Source organism: Aphis gossypii, chromosome 2 (genome assembly GCF_020184175.1).
Source record: "Aphis gossypii isolate Hap1 chromosome 2, ASM2018417v2, whole genome shotgun sequence".
In the NCBI taxonomy this organism is placed as follows: Eukaryota; Metazoa; Arthropoda; class Insecta; order Hemiptera; family Aphididae; genus Aphis; species Aphis gossypii.
Window position 1 is genome coordinate 81,535,728 of NC_065531.1, and position 15,182 is coordinate 81,550,909.

Sequence of the window (15,182 nt, forward strand, 5' to 3'; positions counted from 1 at the left end):
TTTAAATATGCAAAGATATCTTGTATATTTTATAATTGTATGAAAATAAATATACATTTTTGTAAATATCACAAATTTAATATTTATTTTAATTTTTAATTTTTAGATCTGAAAATATTTCAAACACGACAGATGACAAAAAGACGTTGATCGAGTCTCGATCAATAAATTCTTCACTACATCATCTGAACCATGTTATACGTTCACTAGCAAATCCTAAAGTATACGTGCCTTATCGGAATTCTACCATTACATCGGTACTTAAAGATTCACTAGGTACTGAATGTGCTACCGCGATGATCAGCACTGTAGTATTGAATCACCGATGCATCGCAGTTAGTTTAATTAATACACTTTCACCCAGGACCGGCTCAAGTGTTTAAACACACCTAGGCAAACTTGAGTTTTGCCGCCCCGTACATACTACATCAAACATTTTTTTTTATCTATATACAAAAACATTAAATGCCACCCTAGGCGTGGGCCTATGTCGCCTGCCTCTTGAGCCGGGCCTGCAGTTACACCAATGGTTGATTAATTGATTGTTATCTCTGAGAAACTACATTACAGGAGTCGATCTCTACTTGCCAAAATTCTAAAGAAGTATCGGCAATAAAATACCGAGTCCCAGAAAAAAAAAAGATAAATGAGAAAAAACAGTACAAGGTTATAGAGGTATTTTCTGATTAAATAAAAGCCAAAATACTAGTTATACGTGAAATAATTAAAAAGTTTCTTTAAAAATATTATTTTTTATATGCGTAAAAACAATTAAAATTTTAGTTGTTACCTATTAAAATATACGTATTTAATATATACATATATACATTATACATATATTTATATATATATTGTGAAATCAGTAAATTTTATAATCTATTACTTATATTATATTGCTCAGCGTTTCTCAAATATCTTATATCAGAATACCATTTTAAACATTTTCACACACCAATTCATTTAATAACTTAGATTTTTTTTTTTAATGAATCTTTTATTAAAAACTAAATAGTTATAACAATATTATGTAGCTTTATTATTAATAAATAAACAAAATAATATTATTGAAATATAATATTATTATTTTTAAGAAAAAAATTATAATTTTTTTTCTTTTTATAAAATTATATTTTTTTGCCTACTACTTATAAGCATTTCGGTTGAGAAACGATGTTATAGCTTATTAAATTAATTTTGAATATTAATACATGCAGTTAAAGTAAATGTTATTTCCTAATAACATAGAAAACATAATTCCTACAATACACTTGATAAATGCGTTTGATTAATCTTTTTATCCAAATTATAAGAAAAAACATATTTTAAAATTTATAAATTTCTATATCCATGGCGATACAACTTACTTTTTCTATAAATCGTTTAAAATTTAGAACTTGATTTTTTTTAAATATTTTGATCAATTAAAATTATCTTTTATGTTTATATTTCTGAAATATTAAATTGTATTCACTTCGAGTAATATGTAGTAAATATAAAATAGATGTAATATTATAATTAGTTCAGTACTTAAAATCGGTAATCAATAAATTGTATAAAGTTAATAGAATAATATAAATTACTAAATTTTAAAACTATATCAAATTCCTTATAGTTATTTCCATAGGTATATTAATAATTATTTATTTTACTAGTTAAATGACGTTTTATTAAAAGAAAAAGAACATGACATGTCTGGAGGTTTTCATAGCAAAGTGAAAGAAAACAAGATAGTCTTAGAGGATAAAACAACCAGTAATTTAATTAAATTATTTATTTAATTTAATTTAACTTAATTTTAGCAAACAAATATGGGATTCGAAACTAAACATAATAAATTATTTTTAAAATATTATATTTTTATTATTATTCAGTATTATCTTTTATGTTACCTTAATGTGTCTATAGTACAAAATATATTTATTTATTTATAATTGATAAATACTTTACTTAAAGACATAAAAATAAGTACTAATATTAATACATGTCAAAATAATTACAACTATATAAATATATCATACATTATAAAATAATACATAATATAATGCGACAAGAAATCATTAACTATTAATATCAAGTTTTAATGCTGTATAAACATTGTGTATGAAAATTTTTCTCTATGGTATTTATCAACGGTTTGTCTCATTCAATTATTAATTATTATGACGTAAATTTACATTTTGTACATCCTTTAGTTGTTGTCCTACAAACTAAATATTACTATAAAAGTATGTATTTTTAATTTTGATTTCATAGTTTTTTAAGTTCAATATTCAATTGAAACACCATTTATAGATGTCTTGTTATTAAAAAATACGAAACAATTATTATATTCATTGATTATCAATATTTTTAGAATAATGTTTCTATATAAAAAATATATTCATATTATTTTACTAAGTGTACTAAGTAATTCAAGTTAATTTATTTATATTCAGTAGTTTAAAAAAATACTATTTTTTGATTCTAGATACAGAGAACAACGAGTATTTGATAAATGAGTCAATTGACACACCCCGCGTGTTATATGACAAGTTAAAAGTAAGAGATTTTGTATCACTCTTGTTTAAAAAAATAAATAATTATATAGGTAATATACTAGTTGTCTCGACACGTCGTTGCCCATATATTAATAGTTTTCTTTGGCATTTTCGTAGGCCGTGTGTTGGTGTTTACTGTAATATTAAAGACATGAAGTATCTGTTTTGAAATTCTAAAGCGCGTATTATAATCATAAAATACTTAGGTATTACTCGGTCAATTTATAGAAATTATAAAATAAAAATGGATAAATATCTGTGATTAATATGGTTTTTAGACTTAATATGTTTAGTTCTCAATTCTAAATACATTATAAACACTTGGCATTGTTACTATATTTACTATAGCTACTACATGTCTACTTATAGTTATACAAGTTGAACCCGCGCACTTCATTGCCTGTTAAAATGCCAATTCTATAATATGATTCGAATTTTAATTAATTTGTTATTTATTATTCGGTTTAACGGTGTTCAAAACTTAGATATTTTTATTGACTTTTTTGATTCTCAAAAAACATGTGCAAGCACCACTTTAAAATATGAATTTTGTAAAATGCTTTCTTATTGCACATTAAATTTGTGGTACGATTGTACGAATGTATCGTATAAATTGCAAGCATTGATACATCATTGTTCACGCTCTACATTTATCAGTCAGTGAGTTAGTCAAGTAATAATATTATAGTGATTCTGCTTGGCATTGCCCGTGAGACTCTTACCATTATGCGAGCAGTATTTTATCAGGTAGACAATCCACCCGTGGTGGATTGTGGACCCCGCGAGATGTGTACGTAAGTTTATAATTTCTAATCCTTAAGTTTCAAAGTTATATCAATTTTTTTTTTTTAATACGGTGGATAAAATACAATAACGAGCCATCTGGTGGTTTTTATATTGTTGCCTGTTGGTAAAAAAATACATTTTGGTAAAACTTGTTATGTTAGTCTATTGGTATGATTTTGAGATTTACGGTGGACATTGACTTATTTCGCTAATTCTTTTTTTTTGTTTTTATGGTTTTAACAAAATATAACAACAGGTCTACAACTATTATATTCAATTTTAACCAATAGCGATCTTACAATAACCAAAAATATAGTTTATATTTTCTTGCTGGACAGTGACGTTATTGTTTTCAGATTCCATACTTTTTTGGTGGATTTTCCTAAAATTGTATTACATAAGAACCTTCTCCTGCGACCAATAAGAGTAAATCATCAGTGAAAAATGTTACAAAAACGGGAAAAATAAATAATAATAATAATAATAACTAGCTGACCCGGCAAACTTTAAATTTTTTTTTTGTTAAAATTGTTACCATGGGTTACCAAATTTTTTTTTTATTTGTGCACTTATAAGAGGCCGTAACTTCGGAACCACTCATCCCATAGCGTGCAAACTTAACAGAAACTATCTACATATCAATATTAATGTATCCTGAAATTTTTATCGAAATCGTTTTGGTGGATCTTGAGTTATAAAATGTATTCAAAATGTACACTTCTTTTTATATATATAGATAAAATCTATATAAACTTTTAAAATACCATCTTTTACCCCCTTAAAAGTTGAATTTTAAAAAGTCCTTTGTTAGTGCACCCCTATATTGCTTAAGGAACCTCTGTACTAAATTTCAAGTATCTAGACCCAGTGGTTTGGTCTGGGCGTTGATGAGTGATGAGGGGCTGTCTCTTATATATGTATACTAGCTGACCCGACACGGCGTTGCCCGTGTGTTACTTTCTTTTTTTGCATTTTCGTATGCCGTGTGTTAGTTTTTAATTTAATCCTATTGATAGTGCTAATATTACGTCGAATTCACAATTTAATTTTGTGTGTGTGTGTGCGTATGTTTTGCTATAAACATAGCACTAGTAGATTCATTGATAACATATATTTATAGGCCGTGAATATTATTATATTTTTATATTATTATTGAAGCACCTCCTTATATACATTGGTTGTTCTTCCACTTGGGATAAGAATGACTAAATGTAAATGTATCAACACATAAATCAGGTTGTTATAGCAACTATTTTTAAACAAAAATTCCATCGTAAATCACAAAATCCCTGTTTTAGCAACCCTTTAAAATGCGAATTTTGAAAAATCCTTTCTTAGTGCGCCTCTGCGTTGCTTAAGGAACCTCTGCACAAAATTTGAAGTCCCTATACCCAGCGGTTTGGTCTGGGCGTTGATGAGTGAATCGGGGCGGTTTCCTATATGTATATAGATAATTGTTTGTTTATTTTTTATCTCTCAAAAATGAAGCATTCTTCTAACTTAACTTGTAAATGAGACCCATTGTTTCTTTTTTTGTTATTTGATTGTTTTGTGAAGATATAAAGCTGTATAAAATATCCATAGACCATATGTAATAAACACATATTATGTTTTATGTTAATAGTTAATTAATAATGTTAGCGAATTGCAAACTAGGAGGTTGTATGAATAACGAAGTACGAAGTTAAGCACACTAATGCAAACAAAAAAATTGCAATTGGAATACGTTAGCTATACACATTGCTTTGTGCAGAGTCCCGCCGTCTTTGGTTAATCTTAAACGAATCTACATAATGCAATATAAAAATGAACGTTTGTCTGTATATCCTTTATGCATTCATGGACCGTTCATCCGATTGAGATGGAATTTGGTACAGAGATATATTAGACTTCCGTAAAGAAGATATTAATATTTAAAAAGGGAGAGATTCAACCTGGGGAGGTGTTTAAACAAGGATTTTGAGATTTACGATGGAAAATTTTGTTTGTAAATGGTTGCTATATTGGTTTTAATTTTATTATTATTATGGCAACAATAATTAGTTATTCAAAACCTTTCTGGACTAAACCTTAAAAACGTTAAAAATATAAAAAAACATTTAGAAAATATTGTTTTTTTTTCCTATATCTAAGATAGAGTATGAAAAAAAACCTATTATTTTTGATCCTTGATCCTTATTTTATCCTGGGACTCAAAAGTCCCGTCAGTCCTTTACGGTCTAGGCGTATAAGTCCCGTTTAGGGCAATTTTTCTTGCGATATAAGGAATGTATTTTTATTATTATGAGATTAAGCACATTTCTGATTTATATTTTTAAAAAATATAAACAGTTAAAAATTCAAGCAAGTTTTTAGAAGTATTTGAAGTTCGTGGAAATATCTATAATCATCATATTATAAGTTTTTTCTCCTTCACGAATATAATTATCTTATAATATAAGCAGACTATGTTCTCTATTACTATTGCACTCATATCAATCTGTTATAAAAATACAAACATTTTATGCAAAATTCTAAATGACCGACAGGACTTTCAAGTCCTACTAACAAAATAAAATCTCATATGTTTAAAATATATATTACAAGTATAAAATATATTTATACATGCCTTATATTATATTATTGCACAATAATAAGTAAAAAAAAGTGCATTATTATCTTCAAAATTAATTAATAATTGCGATTTTCGTCAGCACTTTTTAAGAAACACGTGAACGCGTAATCCAAAATTTCCACGTTGATAACGTACAATGGTGATAATGTTAATTTTTTTTTCTGAGTAAATATGGGACTAAGAAGTCCCGACACACGTTACCTACATTATAAAATAAATGCACTATTTTATATAATTTTTTTTCGCCTGGACTTTATTATTCTGTTAGTCAAACAATAGTTAAATAATTTAATAATAATTTTTTCAATATTTTTTCAATGGGTGTCTTTGGATTAGTCTTTTTTTTGGACACACTGCATAATTGATAACTTTAATATTATTGAGTTTTTAAAAGTACATCCACGGCAATGTATGTTGGACGTTGGACTCATATATGCGTCTATGGCACTCAAAGCTTTAATCAGATTTGTCAATTTTATATTACTTAACGACAACAACTCAAGGTAATAGTTTTTCGTGTGTTTTTTGTTGTAATAAATAGCATTCAATACATTTTTTTATATTGATATACATATTTTATTCAATGAATAGTGGATTTCAAAAAGGCTAGAGTGACCGACTATAATAATAATATGTTTGATCGTTGTTTAGGACGATGGAATTTGTATGAATGTAACGTATGACGTTCATGATGATCGATATAAACTGGATGATTTTGCCATCGGTGACGGTTTCTGCGTTCCGGTGGTCGACGTGACGGCTCTACCCGTTATGGAATTCGGCGATGGAATTAATGATACTCATGATAATTCGAAGATGACTAAGGTTCATTTTAAATTCATTGTTTAATATTAAACATATTTAATTAATAATTATACTTTCGAATATAATTTTATTCGAATGATATAACCATCTAGATATATTTTTCCAAATATGTAGATAGGTTAAATGTTTGGGCATGGATTTATTTTGCATTTATGCGTTTACATCCTGCATAAACTATATTATATGGTACCTAACTATACCATATATGGTATATAACTAATATTTAAAGTCATTACTATATCAATAAGAACAATGTATAAATCGAAATAAAAGTGCTTAAATATATTATATAATTTTCATAAATAATTATTTTATTGTTTTTTAAATGTTTTTGTTAATAAAGGTTCACGACATGTTACCACTCTTTGTGGAATGCGGGATCGGAACTGAGGATATCTTAGTTACCCAGTCAGAACATGATGATAAAAACATATATACGCCATTAAAAAACTCGTTAATTAATCGAGCCTCTAATTTTTACTGGGGACATTATAAAATGATTCAATTAATATTGATAACGATAATTTTAATGTTGAATTCGCATTTTTTTATATCGACAGTAGGATTTGACATTCACAGGTAAATATAATTTAAATATCAAATATAGAAATTAAAGATTTTTGGTTTTTAGTTTTAAAAACACATCGGATGATTTAAATGACGTTTGCAAAATATTTAATTTCATATTTTGAAAAATTAAAAATGTACTTAACCTTTTTTAATGTTTTAGGAAGATTAACTTCATTCCTCGAATTTATTACATTTTCGCGTAAAATAAATCGTAAGAAACATTTTCAAAATGTTTAAATAGACATTTAATAATGCGATTTTTTTTTTTCATAATTCATTCTTAAAATGGTGACACTTATTTGACAGAATTTTTAAATGTCAAAAAATGATCTTCGATTAATTTTATAGTTTTAGTGGATTATTGTATTTTAACATAGATCATTATAGATATTGTTACATTATTTTCTACCTAAAACAATAAACATAAAAATAAATGTAAAATATAAGTTTTAATTTTTTTTATGCTATAGTTTTGTGCTTGAATGGTTAAAACCTTGGGATCCGGTGAAATTATGCCCAGATGGCATTAATAATCTTCAAACTTTTTGCTGCTGCGGAAAATGTCTGAGGGTCTGTGTTAAGACGGTAAAAAAATTTTTAAATAGTACAATAATAATAATTAAACATTTACCTATAATTAATGGAATGTAAAATAATATATAATATACATTTAAATACATTAAAATACAATAGTTCCAAAATAATATTATCCAGTTGATTCTCCATTTATTTGTCATACAGATAATATAAAATATACATGCTATTAATTAGAGTGAAAAACCCAAAATGATCGTATTTCTTACCTTTCTCCACTAAGCTTAGGGCCCCTTGGGCTATATGAAAACGGCAAGTTTTGATATTGACATTTCAAAATTTCTTTGACTGCTTCGTGAGCATCAATTTCGAAGTCGAGATGGAGCTTTTTAACGATTAGAGCTGGACATATTTGCAAAAAGATACTTCCACATTTTAATGTAAATTTGTTTTGTTTTGTTTTGCTTGGTAAAAAAAATAAACAATAGGCACGTAAAAACCATTCACGTATATGCGTGTAATGTATATAATTGTAAGAACAATTTTGGTGCAAAATCGTATGTACCGTCTCCAAAAAATTCGGTTTGTTTCGACATAAAATTTGAATTTTGGATAGTTGTTATACAAACGAAGTCATTTGTTTCAGGAACAAAAATAAATTGATCATTTTTAAACAAACATAAATCATTATTTTGCATATTTTTTAATTGGGATATAGCTTCATTTAAAGAAGTAGAATAAATTGGATATTGTTTCCTTTTTTATCATAAATCGCCTTTCGCACTGATGTAATATCATTGTTCATAATATTTGGTAAGCCACTGTTTAATAACTCTGTTCTAATAATTTTTAACGGTCTTGTCGATGTATTTTCATCAGCTTTTCGTTTACAATTTTCCTTCAAAATCTGTCTTTCAATTTTTTGGTTGTTATTACTTGTATGATTTACATGTTCACCATTTGACGAATGAAAAGTTTTGTCTATTTTCGTTAATAAACTGGTACTACAACTGTTATTGGGACATTTCCATTTCATTAATTCGTCTTTACGTGTTCTTACATATGAATTTTTATCATTGTTTAATAATATAAGATCTTTTCCACGTTCAGACGTTATAATTTTAAAGTTTTCCATTTAACACCACTATTATACACTATTGCACTATATTACGTTGTTACCGCACTGTCCACCAAACAACTGAATTTGGCAGTATTAATAATTATTTACAGTTGAATATCTGCAGATACGTACAGTGTACATCTCGTTATCGTATTTATTATCTTTATTACTAAATAAGTATAAAACTAAATAAATATCTGGGATTTATCTGATATATATATTTGATTTATATAGATCTGGGAAATCTTAAAAAATGTAAAAATGACTTAAAAAACTAAAAAAATGCACTATAAAAATGCATTTAAATTATATTTATTATAGCTTAAAAATTGGAAAAAAAATTTATATTTTATTTTTATTTTTATAGTATTGTTACTTGTTTAGTTCTGGACGTAGTAATTAGTTACTAATTCAGTTATACTTATCAAGGCCTAGCGTTGTTATCGTAGATAACTTGTACCTATATATATGTATGGTATATACTATATAGGTTTATAACGGCGATAGTTTGAGCGGAAAAGCCTAGCTATGATAACATTTTTATCGATGATAGCTTATCGTGCTATATAATTCATTATTAACCGTCGATAGTTTGCGAATGTCTCTTGTTAATCGCAAGCATTTTTGTACATTTTATAAACAAATTGTGAAAAATGCATTTTTTTTAAAAAAATACAAAAAAAAAAATCAGATTTTGTAAATGGCAACGGCACTAAAAGCATCGTTCTCAATCGTTTGATTTTAAGGTACAAAATATTGTTTCTTTGATTTGCCGACATCGTTCTCAATCGTGTTGCTAAAAAGGTAAATACGTTCTCAATCGTACAACACCGATTCGTACAATATCCTATCTGTTGTGGTTTGATGTTGGACTAATATAATGCTATCAAAAAATAAAAATGGTCCTATTTTTTAAATGTAATATTTTACGTTTTACATTTTTTCATCAATAGTTTGTAAGTTATGTTATATGCTTATTACATCCTTGAGGAATAAATCGAATAAAATTGTCTGTAGACTGTAAGTATAGTAGCACAGAACACCGTTACTCTTTCTCGATTAGGGCTTATTATTCTAATTCTCAATGGTTCTGTGTGTTTTAATTTTATTTCATTGATTATAAATAAGTATTTATAATCAATGGTTATATTTATTATTAACGTGTATCCGAACCGTTTCTATGTTTATTGGGTCAATGTAATTTTCAGGAAATTAATCGCGGTATTATAGACAAATCCATATTCATAAAGTTAAGTAATTTATTAAGCATTGTAGGTATGTATAGTATCTTGCACAACTTAGTTTAATATAATGGCGGTAATGTACAAAGGCGTATTCCGGTCTAATTTTACTACTTTTCAAACACTTTTTTTAATACATCGTAAATTTATGGTTTTTAAATACTTCATTATGAATCTCGTTTTATATTTTATGTTTAAGAATTACATTTATTTAATTACTACAAATTGTTAAATGTATATATTTAGAATACACTTGCTAATTAAATAATAGGTAAATTATGGTTATTTTTTATTTAAACGATAACATATCTTTTCATTTTAATACAAAAATTTAATAGCCGACACATTGATATTAATACAAAATAAATAACAATAATAATAACCATATAAATAATTACAATTTACCTATTTTTACAGTTCATGCAATTTACAAACACAGACTAAAACTTATTTTATTTATTTTTATAAAAAGTTTAATAAAATTACAAAATATATATTATATAAGTTTATACATATAGGACATAATTTAGTACAATTTGATATAATAAATAGATATTGGTAGATAAACCGGCATTAGTATTCTAAATGAAACGTGTTGGTTGATGCCTTTTTTTTTTAACAATATTTTTTGGTCCTATTTACCTAACATCAGTGGCTCACTCATATAATTATACCATCAATATCTGCAATTTTTAGATTAAAGACAAAATCAATGAAAAAGTCATAGATAGCTTTTGCGATTGTCAACTAGCGTCATACGTTACGGATTCCCCTAATACAGCAAGTGATCACCGACTGTTTAAGGGTTTGACTTGGAGTGACCAAATGTTTGATGAATACTTGACGTTTATAAAATCGACACTGAAAATATCGATTTATGTATTCATCATGCTCTTTATTACAATATTAATTGCTATGGTGCTGTATAAACTGTTCCGTTTACAACAGAGCTCTAACGACATGGATTTTGACAAGTAAATATAACATAAAGATTTCCTTTCAATAGTTATATAACGGTTTAATGGATATAAATTCAAAAAAAAAAGGCACATGAAAAATTTTCGGTATTGATTCGAATAAAAATTATTAAAACTTAAAAGTATTCAATATTCATTGTAGGTATAAATGTTTGTTAAGTATCAATTTTATCTTTCCTAATAGTCTCCACTAAATATATCTATATCAATTATTTATTTATTTATTTTAATTTCTTATTATTATTTTTTTTTATATATAAAAAATAAATCATGTAATTTCTTGTATAATAGGAATAGGATAATTGTGTTTAATTGTTAAAAACTTAACCTAACCAATTTTCTATGGACAAAATCAATTTATGCTTAAAAATTTAACTTTAAATCTATGAAAATCGATGTTTTTTCTGAACTGAAAGTAAATTCTTTTAACAGAGATACTTTATGTGTCACAGTTTATGTATTTTTTTTTGTTCTTCTATTATAAATTATTTTCCAAATGAATGAAAATAAATATAACATTACATATTATGCGTATTTAAAAATTTATTCGAATAGATTTGAAATTCTATTAAAATAAATATAAAAATGGATAGGTACCTACACTTTATTTATTTCAATACTTAACAATCTCACAAGACTGATTAAAATACAATACATTTATAGAATAATAATATTTTACTATTTATGTAGTATCTTTTTCCATTCAACTCTTAAATTATTATATTTCTCTAAATGGCTATATTTATTAATTATTAATAACGAGAATTTAAATTATATAACTACAATTTATTTAATAGCTATGCTCGTATTAATAAAACATTATTTTTATGAAGTACAATTCATACTAATTGGATATTTGTCAAATTGACGATTCTTTTTTCATATAATATTCGTTTATGTATTTAATATGATAAAAAAAAGTATAACTTTGTAAACAGTCAAACTATAAATGGTTATTATACATGTAAACACGGTTGTTAAATTTAAATGAACAATTCTCATCTATTTCAATATTGTAGGTAATTCAAAACTTTTAAAAATCGATGAATTTACAATATGTTAACCTACACATAATAATTTTAGCTCTATAAACATTGTATTAATGAAAAAAGATTGATAATTATTACACTGCTTTGTTGTGAAAAAAAAAAATAAAATAATAGAAAATAAATATATACATTTTTTAATTTATGTGATTTTATAGATCCAATACTCAAAATAACAAACAACCAAGTCCAATTACGGTAAATATTGGGCTTGAGAAATTACCAACTTGTACAGATGAAAAATGTCAACCCATTTATTTTAATACAAAGGTACAGCAATATTTAAATAACGAACAACCAAGTCCAACTACGGTAAATATTGGGCCTGAGAAATTACCAACTTGTACAGATGAAAAATGTCAACACGTTTATTTTAATAAAAAGGTACAGCAATATTTAAATACAAAAAATATGAATTTGATAAATTAAATGTTAAATTAGTTATAACTAGTAACTATATTATTTGAACATATAATATAAATTTTTAAATTTAAAATTCTACAATAATTCCAAAAAAATCTAATTCCATTGACTATTGTTTGGTTTTGTTAATCTGACGTAAGCGAATCGTTGTAATAATAATACCTATTGTAAGTGGTAGTTAGATTGATAAAAACGTTGTGAACATCAGCTGTAGCCCATAAGCGCAAAATACGACCCGAACGCAACCCAAAAGCGCAAAAATAAATAATCCATAAGCGCAAATCAATTTTATAAAAAAAGTGTATTTAATTAAAATCGTAGTTATTAATTATTATTAATATTTAACCAAGCATTAACAGTGACATTAAAATTAGTTTAAAAAATAAAAAATATTATTTCGAGTATTATTTTAAATTATTTAAATAAGTGTCAAAAAATAAGTAAAAAAAAAAAAAAAAATACAATTTTGAGTATTATTGTTCAAATTAGCACGCAGATTGTCCGCGACCGCAGCTCTCAGACAATTCCTGTACCCCTTTGACGATTTTGGTCGCGCGGTTATCGCCCTGCTGTCGCACACTCTGTGGTACGCTGCCGGGCCAACGACGTTGCTACCGGCCTCTCTATGGCTTTTTCGTCCGAGGCGTACGTAACCTCCCGTTGCCAACTCGGCTTCAGTCTTTGTCCGTCTTCGGCGTCTGTGTGTTCGTGCTCGACCCTTTGTGTGCCGCCATCTTAAACCTTGTGATCATATTAATTTGTAACATAATAGCTTTTACGCCGTGTGTGCGGTGTTTTTCTGCGTCGAGCTTGCGGCTCTCAGCTTTGTGCGCCCGTTGTGCTGCACTTACGTGGTCCGCCAGTTGTGTCGGTGTGCGTCTACCGACATAATATAATATTTTGTGCATTCGCTTTTGCCGTCCGTAGACTCGCGTAAATTTGTTTATATACATACATTTATTCTTATATTAGCGTCGCCGTCAGTGTACCGTCGCTTAAGTTTACGTCTCGTATATTATAATCGCGTTAGTAGGCTCGCGTAAACTTACGTTGGTGCTGTACGCCGTTAGCTGTGCGGTATGCGTCTGCCGCCATGACTTGACAGCTATTCTCAAGTTTGGACTCAGCTCGAGGTGGTGATGGCTAATTCGAGCGGTATCGTTATTTTATATTCTAATTTATATTTTATACTTATTTTGTTATACTTATTACGTATGTAAATCGTACTATTATTACCACCTGGGCGCCCATTTAGCCATATTTTATTATTATTGTAAACTTGATTCTTATCATTATATCGTTTGGTCTCAACTTATATAATATATATAAATACTATTGTGTATCTTATTCTTTATTTATATAATCGTATATATACGTACTGGGGTAACCTGCCTGTCCTCGATACATCGCAAGTCATTGCAAATGACCACATTATTTGCAGGGTTTGCTGCACTAGCGCATAAAACAATTATTTTTAATTATTTAAACAAGTATCAAAAAATCATTAATGAAAATCAGTAAAAAATAAAAAAAATAATTTTGAGTATTATTTGTTGCTGCAATCTTTCGTGGAACGGGTAAAGCCACGCGTACACGGAAAGCGTCAAGTGTCACACGTTAGGTCAATAAAATATTGTATCAAGTAATACAATTTATTTTTGCGCTTTTATCCCAATACCAAGGTACAAAAGCGCAAATTTATTTTTCGCTTTTGAGTTATCGAAAAAAAGGTTGATTTGCGCTTTCAGGTTTCAATGTGAACGTAGCGTCAGTAGTTCCTAACCTTTTTGGTACTACGGACTACTTAGAGAACTTTCGATACGTTATACCTCAATTTCATTCCCTATTTTTCTTATAACTAAGAATCTATTTTATTAATCACAATTTAGAATTTTGATTATGAATAAATAAAAAATAATGAAATTCCTTATAACAGGATTTTAATAATAATTATAATTGATCATTTTTTATTAAAGTTAAAAATAAATTAATAATTTAACGCAAATCAATATTAAAAAAAAATGTATCTCTACCGATAAAATCAAATCTTAATGTAGAAACAAAACTATCGGTTGAAATAATAACATTCATTTTACTGTATATAAAAAAATTTATAAATAAACGACGTATTATACACTATTCAGTTTTTGTGTATGTCTCATAGGAAAACGAAATATTAAATATTTTTAAATTTTATTAGTTTGGCTCACGTGCCAAGGTACACTACTACGTCGCCAGTATAGAAGACAAGTCACCCGGACGAGTACCGGCCACGTGAATACATCAGCTCTCGTCCGATCACGGAGATTGATCAATCATCATCTCCGTCACCAGGACAACCATCGGCAACAGTTACAGCTCAACAGACGCCGACCACCCAATTGCAAGAGCAATCTACCATCAACCTCCACCAGGGCCGCATCTCGCGGGACACCTCACAATGCCTCGCGGACCACCAGAGTTCCGAGGATCATAGGTCAGGAACCAATGCACTAGATGAAATTACGAA

General features: G+C 27.4%; 1 protein-coding gene and 1 pseudogene across 1 annotated transcript in view; one reads left to right on the forward strand and one right to left on the reverse strand.

The window, feature by feature from the left end:
- LOC114131600 (kinesin-like protein KLP2) overlaps positions 1 to 7,501 on the forward strand; it is a 36,656-nt gene extending 29,155 nt beyond the window's left edge. The window contains exons 10-15 of the mRNA XM_050200266.1: positions 1,653 to 1,752; positions 2,468 to 2,538; positions 6,589 to 6,762; positions 7,106 to 7,341; positions 7,394 to 7,424; positions 7,493 to 7,501. Of these exons, the coding sequence (XP_050056223.1) occupies positions 1,653 to 1,752; positions 2,468 to 2,538; positions 6,589 to 6,762; positions 7,106 to 7,341; positions 7,394 to 7,424; positions 7,493 to 7,501 (621 nt within the window). The remainder of the gene's footprint in view (positions 1 to 1,652; positions 1,753 to 2,467; positions 2,539 to 6,588; positions 6,763 to 7,105; positions 7,342 to 7,393; positions 7,425 to 7,492) is intronic.
- A 341-nt stretch (positions 7,502 to 7,842) lies between these two features.
- LOC126549872 (uncharacterized) lies at positions 7,843 to 8,671 on the reverse strand (annotated as a pseudogene).
- Between the last annotated feature and the right edge of the window lie 6,511 nt (positions 8,672 to 15,182).